The 13,274-nt window shown below is 41.4% G+C and overlaps 1 protein-coding gene across 3 annotated transcripts in view; it reads right to left on the bottom strand.

Moving 5' to 3' along the window:
* Positions 1–12,680, bottom strand: part of CUL5 (cullin 5) — a 130,241-nt gene extending 117,561 nt beyond the window's left edge. For 2 of the 3 annotated variants that reach the window (XM_010862833.1, XM_010862831.1), the window contains exon 1: positions 11,229–12,680. Coding sequence is in view for 2 of the 3 variants with exons in the window: in XM_010862831.1 (XP_010861133.1) it covers positions 11,229–11,252 (24 nt within the window). In the remaining variant the exon portion in view is untranslated. The remainder of the gene's footprint in view (positions 1–11,228) is intronic. The other variant, XM_010862830.1, reaches the window with a different exon arrangement.
* Between the last annotated feature and the right edge of the window lie 594 nt (positions 12,681–13,274).

The following is a 13,274-nucleotide window of genomic DNA, read 5'->3' as shown; positions in this document are numbered from 1 at the left end:
AAGTGCAGAGCAAGGGGCCAAGTCCAAGCAGTTTAGTTCTGTCACATTCTTAAACATTCCCTGGATCCTTCCTGGAAGAGGACTGGTGGGACTTCTAAACTATGGGTCAGATTCAGCCCTTGGCTTCATCTCATCAGGCTTATAAATTGAAGGGAAAAGAAAATCTATGAATATAAAAATTTAGTGGCAATTATCTAGAAGCCACAAGGTGAAAGCATCAATACATAAAAGACATATTTCTCTTTAAACCTGCTGGGGGAGTAGGACACTATTTTCCAAAAAGTTAAAATTTTTTTCCCAATGAAATGAAAAATTTGACATTATGCTCCCCTTTAAATCTTTTACATTTCTTTTGACCCATAAACGGGGAGTCAAAAAAAAGAAAAAAGGCTTTTAGGTTTCTTCTAGAGGCAAAAAAAAAATTTTTTTACACAAATTCTGATGATGCCTATATTTTTAAAAACCCAAACAACTAATTTTAAGGAGGAAAAAATAACTACTAATTAAAGAGTGTGAACTTATTGGGGTTCTTTATCATTTATTATTACACTTAATTCATTCAACAAACATCTGAGTGCCTACTGTAGAAGAATTATGCTAGTCACTGGGACACATAAATGAAAGGTTCTCAAGTAATTCACTTGCTAGTACAGTGTCTGTGACTTTAATGAATGGCTGGTGGGATCACTGATCACAGAAGAAATGGCAGGAGAATAACTCATTTGAATTGGAAGGTTTGTAAGTGGTGATGCATTTTGGATGTTGTCCAATAAAAGCAAATGCTGAAGTTATAATTCTTCACGTTCTTTTTTCCTGTGTTCTCCCTTCTTTATTTTAAATAAGATAAAAACTTATCTACTACTGAACTGCTTTTTACTTAAGATCTCTCCCTGAGGGCTAAGGGGGGGAAAAATCAGTGTAAAGTTTCTCACAATTAGAACACAGAGAATAAAAACACTAAAATAAAGATGAAAAGAAAAACAGGGGAGCAAAGGTTCAGCTCCCTTTCCCCGCTCTACTCAGTACAAAGAATCAGGATCTCTTAATACAGCATGTTGGCTGCCCAGACTCACATTACGTACATTCAGCTTTACCTGAAAAACACTGCCTAGTAGAATAATCAGTTCTAAAACAGATTGACAATGAAGTTCCACAATCTCATATTTTTAGCCCTGTTGGTTGTTTCAAAGAAACAAACAAGCATTAGAAAATAAATTACAGAAAAAATAAATAAATTTTTGTAGTGCCCTGGAGTGGGTGGAGGTGTTATAGGTCAGAAATGAAAGATGCTTTATAGATCTGTCTAGAATATATCATCGCTTTAAAAATCTGCACGCCTCCCATTGAAATTCACAACTGCTTTTTCAAGCAATGAGTTCAACTACAATCCCATGTTATTTAATCCCAACAAAGAGTAGATGTGTAACTGCTTATGCACAAATATAAAATTTGTATCATGCTAAGAAGTAGGAATGCTTCAGTAAACACAACAAAAACAGAAAACCCCACTGGCTTGCAAAATGTTTTAAAAGTAACAGAGTCAGATTTTCAAAAATCTAGTTGGCTATGCCAGGTTTTTAGTGGCGGCACACAGGATCTTCCATCTTCGTTGTGGCATTCAGGTCCCTTAGCGGTAGCATGCAAACTCTTAGCTGCAGCATATGGGATTTAGTTCCCTAACCAGGGACTGAATTCAAGCCCCCTGTACTGGGAGCACAGTCTTAGTCACTGGATCACCAGGGAAGTCCCAACAGAGTCATTTTTAAATTACTCACTTACTTTCCAATAAAATAATACAAACACTGACCTATTAGTTTGCCCTGAAAATGTCCTAAAATCCTAATACAACATATAAGACAAAACATACATACCCTCATCAAATTGTGCAAACAATATCACAACATTTTATGATGATGTCAAACATTGTATATTTAGAAGGAAACAAAGAATGTAATTATTATTGCTATAGGTCTTCTTGCTACATCTTCATGGATGACAAAAATATAAGAAAAGTTAAGGAGAAGTTGTAACCAAGACAAGAAATAACATTCACACAACTGATAGCAATTATTTTTTGTCACCTGTATTCCTTCAAGCCTGTAACATTTGTACCACAATACAAGGAGCTTAGTTGTTTAATGTTTGTATTTGTTCTCTCTTTGAAGTTCCTGGTTTAGAATTCCTTGGCGGTCCAGTGGTTAGGACTCGCTGCTTCCACTGTAAAAGGCAATGGATTCGATCCCAGGTCAGGGAACTAAGATCCTGCATGCCACGCAGTGTGGCCAAAAAAAAAAGTTCCCAGTGTATTGAATGTGGATTATATCCAATGATGGCCTTCTAATAACTTTCAAAAGGAAACAAATCAGTATATTTTAGGGCTTTTGTGTAAATCATGAGGCTAGCTATTTGAATGTGTGGGTTCCCATAACATCTACAAGCCACTATTGCTCTCAGTTATGTGATCTGAAACCACATTTGCAATCCCCATTAACCAAAAGAACCACAAAACTACAGTATGTATTTGAGTACTGGCAATTCTCACTATGTTCCAGCCACACCACCCTTTTAAAGGTGTTACTCAAATATTCCAAGCTCACCACCGCACCTCAGACCTTCGCCTAGAAAGCAGATCATTCAGGTCTAGGGTCACTGTCACCTCAGAGAGGCCTTCTCAAGCCAACCTAAGGAAAATGCCCTTCCCTTTTCCTTTCTGCAAATCCAGAGCCAAGATCTAAAGCCAGTAAAACAGCTACTTTGATTAGCTATAAGAATGAAATTTTAATTCAGACTAAACAGTACTTTTTTTTTGGCCACATTACTCGTCTTATGGGATCTTAGTTCTCTGACCAGGTGTCAAACCCAGCCCCCACCCCACCCCCACCGACAGTGGAAGCACAGGGTTCTAAATAGTACTTGGGGGGAAAAAAAAACCCAGAAAGCTCTGGGATCTGGCTGAAATGTCATCAAATAGCAGGGAAAGACAATTCAATAGAACGTAACTGAAAGCTCTATTTACAGGAAAAATGACTTTCTGTTGTAAATAAGGAAGCAAAATATTGGCACCGTCTTCTGAGCACTCTTGATTATACTCTTTTCATCACAGACCTCATTACTATAAAAACCACCACTTTAATAAATAAAGTGTTACTTATTCCTTTAGTGTCAGTATTTACACATTAGAAATATAAGCTCCAAAGAACTGGGGACCTTGTCTATCATATTCACTACTGTGTTACTGACACTTAAAATAGTATGCAACAGAGAGGAGATACTAATGTATTTGTGGAATGAACAAGCCCAGTACGGATCAAATATCCTTGATATTACCTTTATGTATTCCAAGTATAATGACCTATGTTTTAACCTGAGCTGTAACTTGTTCCTTTTCAGAGCCTATCAGGCACCAGTCACAACCACAACTGGGCACTGTTTTCTCTTTGGCTCTGTCCTTTCAGTCTTTCTGGAGTTATTTCTCCACTCTTCTCCAGTAGCATATTGGGTACCTATTGACCTGGGGAGTTCATTTTTCAGTGTTATATCTTTTTGTCTTTTCATACTGTTCATGGGGTTTTCAAGGCAAGAATACTGAAGTGGTTTGCCATTCCCTTCTCCAGTGGACTACGTTTTTTTCGAACTCTGACTACGCCAAAGCCTTTGACTGTGTAGAACACAACAAACTGTGGAAAATTCTTAAGGAGATGGGAATACCAGACCACTTTACCCGCCTCCTGAGAACTCTGTATGCAGGTCAAGAAGCAACAGTCAGAACCAGACATGGGACAATGGATTGGTTCCAAATTGCGAATGGAATTTGGACAAGGAATACACGACAAGGCTGTATATCGTCACTCTGCTTATTTAACTTATATGTAGAGTACATCATGAGAAATGTCGGCCTGGATGAAGCACAAGCTGGAATCAGATTGCTGGGAGAAATATAAATAACTTCAGATATGCAGATGACACCACCCTTATGGCAGAAAGTGAAGAGTAAATCAAGAGCCTCTTGATGAAAGTGAAAGAGGAGAGTGAAAAAAGCTGGCTTAAAACTCAACATTCAGAAAACTAAGATCACGGCATCCAGTCCCATCATTTCATGGCAAATAGATGGGGAAACGATAGAAACAGGGACAGATTTTATCTTCTTGGGCTCCAAAATCACTGCAGATGGTGACTGCAGTTGTGAAATTAAAAGACACTTGCTCCTTGGAAGAAAAGCTATGACCAACCTAGACAGCATATTAAAAAGCAGAGACAGAACTGATTCATTGGAAAAGACCCTGATGCTGGGAAAAATTGAAGGCAGGAGGAGAAGGGGATGACAGAGCATGAGATGGTTTGGATGGCATCACTAACTCAATGGACATGAGTCTGAGCAAACTCCCAGAGACGGTGATGGACAAGGAAGCCTGGAGTGCTGCAGGCCATGGGGTCACAAAGAGTCAGACAAGAACTGAAGTGAACAGAACTGATTAGGCACCAACTTACTATATACACTACACCAAGGCAGGAGCCGTGACTTTCTATAATATAACTAGGTTCACTAGGACCCTTGCAAAATACCTAATAAGAAACACCTGTCTTTGTCTCATTTTTCTCTATCCACCGGCTGGATGTCTAACGTCCTCTTGAAATCTCACTGCAACCTAAAGTTCCTCTCTTCTAATCCATTGATAAATAATGGATCTCTCACAGTTTATCTTAAACTGTCATTTCCCATGAGTAGCTTTAAGCAATATATCACCTCCAGATTATGTAACTGCTCACTCACTTATTTTCACAAAACATGAAAGATTTCCACACTTGTATAGTAAGTATCACATAAAATAAGTATACGATTTAGTCTTCTATTCCCACTCCCACCCCTACCCTTGGCCAATATATGCAGCCTTGACTTGGTTGGCCAATATATGCACCCCTGAATTGGTTTTCTCCCTCAGCTGTGAGTGTCAAATGTAACCAGGTCTCTAGGTCAGGCCACTGGAGTGAAGGACAGTTGCCCTAACGATCACATTCCCCTTAGATGCTCATTCAAAAGGGCAATTTCCATCAACCCAATGAAAAGTTAGGATCTAAATAAGGCTCTCGTTTATGTTTAAATAGACATTAAAAAATAATTCCAGTTGTGTATCTTAATCACATTCACTGACATTATTCAAATCTGGGTATCACATTCATATTCTCTGCCAAACATGTTCTACCAAAGTTTCCCCCGATCATCACCAACAAAAAGTCTACCTTTCTTCAAAATCCAGTTCCAATACTTTCTAAATAAAACTTTTCTTGATCATCACACTAGAAGTGATCTCCTCTGTCTATGAGAGACCAATCCAACACATGGTAACACTTCTAAAGTTCTTGCCTTAAAACCTTTAATATCTGGTTAATTCCCTAAGACCATGAACACTGTTTTCCATTATCTTTATATCCTGGTGCCTTGCACGTGAGTCTATAAAATTATTTTAATGAAAATTAATTCTATACGCACTTTGAACCACTCCTTTGTATTTCCATTTTCTTTCCTCTCAAAGAGTAAGAAAGTTTCCACTGAAAAAAGTAGTGCTTCACATTTCATTTGTAAGTTTGGACTGTCTTGTGCGTTGCTTTTACTCTTCTACTCCCTTCTCTCCCCCTCTCTCTAGATCTAATTAGAAGGAAATAAAGCCAGAAATTCCTCCCTTTAACCAACCAACGCTCATTTACTGAGCCATCTACAATGCATGGATACTGCACTGGACTTCTCTTTTCAGTCAACTATCACTCATTTATGGAACACCTACCATGAGTAAGTTGGCTTAAAGTTTAACATTCAGAAAACTAAGATCATGACATCTGGTCCCATCACTTCCTGGCAAATAGATGAGGAAACAGTGGAAGACTTTATTTTTGGGGGCTCCAAAATCACTGCAGATGGTGACTGCAGCCATGAAATTAAAAGACCCTTACTCCTTGGAAGGAAAGTTATGACCAACCTAGACAGCATATTAAAAAGCAGAGACATTACTTTGCCAACAAAGGTCCGTCTAGTCAAGGCTATGGTTTTTCCAGTGGTCATGTATGGATGTGAGAGTTGGACCATAAAGAAAGCTGAGCGCCGAAGAATTGATGCTTTTGAACTATGGTGTTGGAGAAGACTCTTGAGAGTCCCTTGGACTGCAAGGAGATCCAACCAGTCCATCCTAAAGGAAATCAGTCCTGAATATTCATTGGAAGGACTGATGTTGAAGCTGAAAGTCCAATAATTTGGCCACCTGATGCAAAGAGCTGACTCATTTGAAAAGACCCTGAGGCTGGGAAAGATTGAAGGTGACAGAGAAGGGGACGGCATCGCCGACTCAATGTACATGAGTTTGAGTAAACTACGGGTGTTGGTGATGGACAGGGAGGCCTGGCGTGCTGCAGTCCATGGAGTCACGAAGAGTCAGACACAACTGAGCAACTGAACTGAAATGAAGCATGAATAATCACCACACTAAATGGTTAAAAGCATCAACAAATATAAAGTCCCTACACTAACAGTGCTTACAATCCAGAAAGGGAGTTAAGATACACAAACAGATCCTGTAACTAACATAAAAGGCAAAACGTAAATGCTCGAAGATACTGATGCAGTGCTATGGTCATGCAGAGTAGGCAACAACTAATTCCAAATGAGAGCTCTCAGAAAAAAGGAACTATCTGGGCTGAGTCTTGATGACTTAAATAGGATTTTAACAGGTTGGTGGTGGGGCGGGGTGGGGGGGGGCGGTGGATATTCCTAACACAAGAAACAGCAAACATAAAAAGTCTTGAAGACTCTGGTACAATAATAAACCAAAAAGTAACCAGCAAGGAGGGAGGGAAGGAATGTATGTGTATGTGTGCGCTCCTGCAAGGCCATGCACATGTGGGAGGAAGGGGGAGAGAGGGGAAGGAGAAGGAGAGAGAAATTAAGGAGAAGACCTCACTAGAAAGATCTCGAAGAATTTGAACTATCAAAGGTATATGAGCAGGAAACTGATACAGTCAGCACTGTGCTTTGTCCTAGCTCTCAGATCAGAGTTAAGAGATAAAAATAGTGAAATCATGGGAGTTAAGACTTCTGGGCGGTGGGGAGGGTGGAGAGGAAGGTTCAAAAATAGAGAAACGATGGAGATTAAATCCCGCGAAATAATTATATTGGGAAAGGAGAGAAGGGAGGTCGGTGAAAAACACAAGAGAGGTGAGGATAAAGAAGATTGAAACAACGTAACAGGGAACTGGCTGCTAAGTCCTGGTGGGAAAACATAAGCTGATTAAGAACAAGCGGAAGGAGGCAATGGAGCAGGTGCCCTGGAAAAGAGGAGAACATAGGGGAAACTAGGAAACATTGTGTTATTGACCAAAGAAGTTAAGGGCATTCAAATGGCTACATAATGTGCTAAGAACTGAATAGTTTTGTTAGGTTTAACAAAAAATATTTGAACAGCTATTCGGAGTAAGATGCATGATGCATGCTCAGTCGCTTCAGTCCGTTCCGACTCTGTGACCACATGGACTGTAGCCCACCAGGCTCTTCTGTCCATGGGATTGTTCAGGCAATAATGTTGGAGTGGGTTGCCCTTTCCTCCTGCAGGGGATCTTCCCGACTCAGGGACTGAACACAAGGCACTTGTGTCTTCTGCATTGGCAGGTAGATTCTTTACCACTGAGCCACCTGGCAAGCCCATAGAAAAGTGAAGTCACTCAGTTGTGTCCAACTCTTTGCGACCCTATGGACAGCAGGCTCCTCTGTCCATGGGATGTTCTAGGCAAGAGTACTGTGGGTTGCCATTTCCTTCTCCAGGGAATCTACCCGACCCAGGGATCGAACCCAGGTCTCCCGCATTGTAGACAGATGCTTTACCGTCTGAGCCACGAGGCAAGCCCATAAGCAACTGGTAATTGCATATGTCAAAATGTACAACACAAAACCTTTGTATATCCAAAAGAGTTCTAAAATCCAGCAAAGGTCTACTTGCTTTAGTGAATACATTATTAATACAATCAAATTCCAATATGAAAAAAGTAGGTGATTTCTACTGCATTAGGTTCTTACTTTTAAGTTTCATAACAAAGTTCTGAATCATGTTATCTTTCATAACATATTAGCTATCCTCCAAACTCTTCATTCACAAATTCAATAAACTTAACTTCTTACTGGTACACAGGAAGAGGGCATTATTTTTCAGCAGAACACTAAAGGCCTCCCTTCAGGGTTGATGACATTACTCATCATTCTTCAGATACAGCTGTTTACCTGATAGTCAAATTCTAACTGTATTCTCTTCTAGGCCACACTTCTCAATTTTGACCATCAGTTCAGTTCAGTTGCTCAGTCGTGTCCGACTCTTTGCAACCCCATGAACCACATAAGACATGGTAATTCTGTCAAATATGCTCTGATGAAATCTAATTGCACCATGTCCAAGGCATCTGTCTAGTGAACCAGCCTACTAAACCTGTTAAAAAAGGAAATGAGGCTAACTTGGCCATTCCCTAGCCAGATCGATGACTATTGAAGGTATTACCAAACTTGAATTTATTTATTGATCTATTTATATTTTAATTGAAGTACAGTTGATTTACAACGCTGTGTTAATTTCTGCTGTACAGCAAAGTGATTCAGTTATACATATATATATATATAAACAATCTTTTCATGTTTTTTCCACTGTGGTTTATCACAGGATATTAAATATAGTTCCTTGTGGTATATAGTAAGCAGCACCTTGTTGTTTATCCATTCTATTTTCTATATATACAGTAGTTTGCATCTGCTAATCCCAAACTCCCAGTCCATCCCTTCCCCCCAACCTCCTCCAGACTTTAATTCAAATGACCCTACGAATTCTGGTAAGGGTCTCCCTGCCATTTCTCCAAAACAAATTTCCTACTTTTTCATTAACTATTTCTAAAGGCATAAATACAGGACAATCCCTCCATCCATACACACACTTCAATGAGGAGAGAAAAAAAAGAAAAAAAAGTTTTCTGACCAATGTGAATAAGGAAACTTTTGGTGATACAGATAAAAGAATCAAATGTCTACTTATAATATCCATTGTTAGTTGTATGTATTTAAAAAACACATACTACATAAAATATTGAGAAATTCTTTTCCCCCCTTTTCAACATTTCACTAAATAATTGAAAATTTTCAAGTGTATCTATCATCTTTTCATATTCACTAGAGACTGTGACTTTTACCAGTTTTGTCAAAACATTATCACTTTCCTTTTATTTATAAAAGTTATTTGAGTTACAGAACTGCTCAAATTATGATCTTTTTAACCTAAGTCTTAAGCACCTATTTCTATACATTCAGGTGTCATTTTCAGTTTATAGGTGGGTGTGTGCTATACATATAGATTGATAATCTCTACAAGGTAATGACTTAAGAGTATTGAATGAAGGAGCTTCAGACTTATATCTCCTCCAAACAATGCTTTGTAAGGCTTTGTGTGGAGTAGAATAAAGTGACTCACTCTTTTCTGAGACACAAATCCGGAAGGAAAAAAGACTTTGCTTTATATCCACGTTATCAGTAAGTCAAAAATTCACAATTACTTCTTAAACACGTTTCAATTAATAACATACACTATTGGTTATGTAAATACATGGATACATTAACAGGAGTCTTTGCAAGTTAAAGTTTTCTTTCTGAATTAATATATTAGAACTTTGCTATACTGCTATAAAAGTAGTGAGTTACTCAACTCCCATGAACTTGTTTTCTTAGAGAAACAGCAGAGGTAACTGTAGTAATTTATGTGTATTGCATACCAGTTAAGATCCAGTCGCTGTTTTAAGATTATATATATACTAGCTCAATCTTACAAAGTTCCTATGAAATAAGTGCTATTGATAATTCATTATATTGATGAGGAAACTCAGGAACGGAGAGATTTAGAAACTTGCCCAAAGTCATGGAGCAGAAATTCTAAGTAGCAGAAATTAGGTCTAGTTCTAGGTTCCTCCCTCTTTTAAAAGATGACCCGGGGTTGGGTAGGAGGGGCGGGGAGGGGCGGGGCGGGACGGTGGAGGGGCGTGGCGTGGCGGGGCGGTGTATATGTGTTTGTTAGTTGCTCAGTCGTGTCACTCTTTGCGACCCCGTGGACTGTAGCCCACCAGCCTCCTCTATCCATGGAATTCTCCAGGCAAGAACAGTGGAGTGGGTTGCCATTCCCTTCTACAAAAGAAGACATACTGCCTCTAAAATTAGTAAAATTAGAGGGACTAATACAGTTAGTATCCGTAGTCTAAAGAAGACAAGAGTGAGGTTACAGTAAGTTTTAATATATTTTCTATTCTCTATCAACACTGTCTGAAGGCCTAATTGAGGGAGAAGTAGTTCATCTACTACCCCCATTTCAGTAATACTTTTAAGGTATAAAGTATTGCCTACTACAAACATACCATAGAAGAAACTAGTGTCATGTCTTCCTCTTTCTCCTCTCAACTTTGTAACTGATGGTAGAGAATCTGCCTTTCTGGGCCTAGATCCCCCTTGCTATCCCAAATACATAAAACTAACTTTAACGGTTGTCTTTGACAAGGCAACTTTCCTAAGCCCTAAAACAACGGCAGTGCTTCCACTATAGTCATCTGGTTGTGTGGTGTAATGGGGTTGGGGAACAGTTTCCTAAGTTAAAAAGGTAAAAATACGAACTCAAGAAAGGAAGAACAGAAGGGAACGTGTAGCCTGCAGTTAAGGGAGGGAGTGGGGCTACAGGCGCTGCCGTGTGACTTGGAAATCCGCGCAGACAGAATGAGAAGAGAAACTGAGGCGGTGGGGGTCCAAGTCATTAAAACCTGTTAACAACATTTTCTGGGATTTTCTCTTTTATTTTTCTTATGCGTCTCAAGACTCGCGCTTCAGAAGAAACTGAGACCCTAAGGACACTAACTGACCGATCCGTCAGGACACGGCATCACCTTTCTTCCGGGGTCCCGGGCCAGCGCTGGCCCCTTGAGACCACTGCCCGCCGTAAGCCCTTGGCCGGGCCTTTCATCCACCAGGCAACCGGCAGCAGGGACAACCAGGGCCTCTCGACCCCAAGGCCGGAGAACCGCGTTCCACTCCTCGGCGGCTGCCTCCCCGTCTTCCCTTCCGGTAGACAACCCCTGAACACTTCCCCATTTCGCCGCTGAACCAGAACCGAGCCATTCCCCAAGAGCTGAACCCACCGCTCCCGGAGTAGAAATCCAAGCCGGACTGAGGGTCTTACCTTTAACAGATTAGACGTCGCCATGTTCCTTCAACTTAGACTCTCGCGAGACCGCGCGAGATTTCGTGGCGCTCCGTGCCAGGCCACTACTGCAGGCCCGAGTTTCCCACCTGGGCCGAGGGGGCCCCGGGCCCGCACTGTGGATAAGGTGGGCGCCGGCGTGCACACAGCGCTGACCTCGTCCCTCACTCCCGGAGCTTCCTCGCTCTTCCCTCCCTACATGGTCACCGGGGCCTCCCCAAACGAGAGAGCTCATGCAAACACTCAGGGAGACGGCAGCGGCGAAAGGTGAGAGGGAACAGGAGCCGACCTGAAATCGGAAGAGGAAGCATCGGCTCCACGAGCCTCCCCACTCCTTCAGATGAGCCTCTGTGGTGGCACCCGCAGAGGCCACTGGCAACGAATTTAGCTCGGTTTGGGACCGGCCGCTCTGGTTCGGCGGCCGCGTCACGTGACGCGGCGGGCGGGGCCGCGCTCGGGAGCGAGCGTGGGAGCCTGAAAGCGTCGTGGGACGAGATCACGCCGCGAGGGCAGGGGGACGCCCTCTGCTGGCAGGAGTATGTGTCTTCCGCCGCCGAGTGCTGGGGTGAGGTTACGAAAAAGACATTATCCGGAGTGAAATGCTTGTAATAGCTGTCTTTGAGAACTGGCGCATAGAAGGGACCCAAGAAATATTTGTGTGCATGAATCAATGAATACACGCACGAACGTGTTAACTATTAATATTTCTACTCAAGAGGGCCTGGCACTGAAATAACCTCTAAGAGGTTGATCAGGTATACCAGAACATCCTATACTGTAAGACCCCTAAGCTTTATCCCTTCAGACCTCAAACCACTGGCCAAATAAAGGGAAAGTAATTTATATGTAGAACCTACATGTAATACCTACCTAGTATTGTATTCTACACGTTTCCGAACTGTTCGTTCATACATAATATGTGAGAAATAAGTTAGAGCTATAGAGTAAAATAGAGAAGAGGGGTGCAGTTTGCAGTTTTAAACAGCAGGATCCAAGTAGGTCTCACTGAGAAGATGGCATTTGAGCAAAAAGACTTGAAAGCGGTGAGGGAGAATGCCAGGACATATTTGGGAGAAGAGCATTCCCAATAGGGGGGAACACAGGTGGCAAGTTGCCCAGAGTTTCAGAGGAACAGTTAGTTAGAAGGTTAGTGTGTTTAGAGTAGAGAGAAAGAAGAGCAGAAGGCCTTATAGGGCCTTGTAGACCACAGCAAAGACTGGCTCTTATTCTCAGTGAGATGGGCAATCATTGCAGGTTTTTGAACAGAAGAGTTGTATGATCAGATTCCCATTTCAACGTGATTGGTCTGTAGTGAATCCAATGAGAAGGGTAATTTAGAAAACTTTAGTATTATCTCATTCGATGGACACAATCATGCCACCTAGGTGGCCAACATTTTGCAGTGATTTATTAGAGAGTAATCTAGGCATGATTAAACAATGACTACATGGTAGAACAAGGATTAAGAGCCACTAGGTCTGTAATGTCCTGTCAACATGGGGATGACTCTTAGAGGTCATCTTTGTTCTGCTGCTGCTGCTAAGTTGCTTCAGTCGTGTCCGACTCTGTGCGACCCCATAGATGGCAGCCCACCAGGCTCCCCCATCCCTGGGATTCTCCAGGCAAGAAGAATGGGTTGCCATTCCTTCTCCAATGCATGAAAGTGGAAAGTGAAAGTGAAGTTGCTCAGTCGTGTCCGACTCTTAGCGACCCCATGGACTTCAGCCTACCAGGCTCCTCCATCCATGGGATTTTCCAGGCAGGAGTACTGGAGTGGGGTGCCATTGCCTTCTCCAATCTTTGTTCTACAGATGAGAAAGTGAAAACTTCTTTCTGGTCAAGGTCACAACTGGGTGGGCCAAAAAGTCTGGTCCAGAATAAACTGTGTATCATTATGGATCCCTTTTCCAGTGACACTGGGTTGTCTTCAACCCTAGTCCAGCTCTACTGCTTTATTTGCAAAGTGTAAGTTGATTAATTTATAACTATGTACCATTAAAAAGTTAGGCAACAAACTGCAATGTA

The sequence above is a fragment of the Bison bison genome, unplaced genomic scaffold (assembly GCF_000754665.1).
Source record: "Bison bison bison isolate TAMUID 2011002044 unplaced genomic scaffold, Bison_UMD1.0 scf7180017864485, whole genome shotgun sequence".
NCBI classification, from domain to species: Eukaryota; Metazoa; Chordata; class Mammalia; order Artiodactyla; family Bovidae; genus Bison; species Bison bison.
This window is presented reverse-complemented; position numbering and strand designations above follow the sequence as displayed.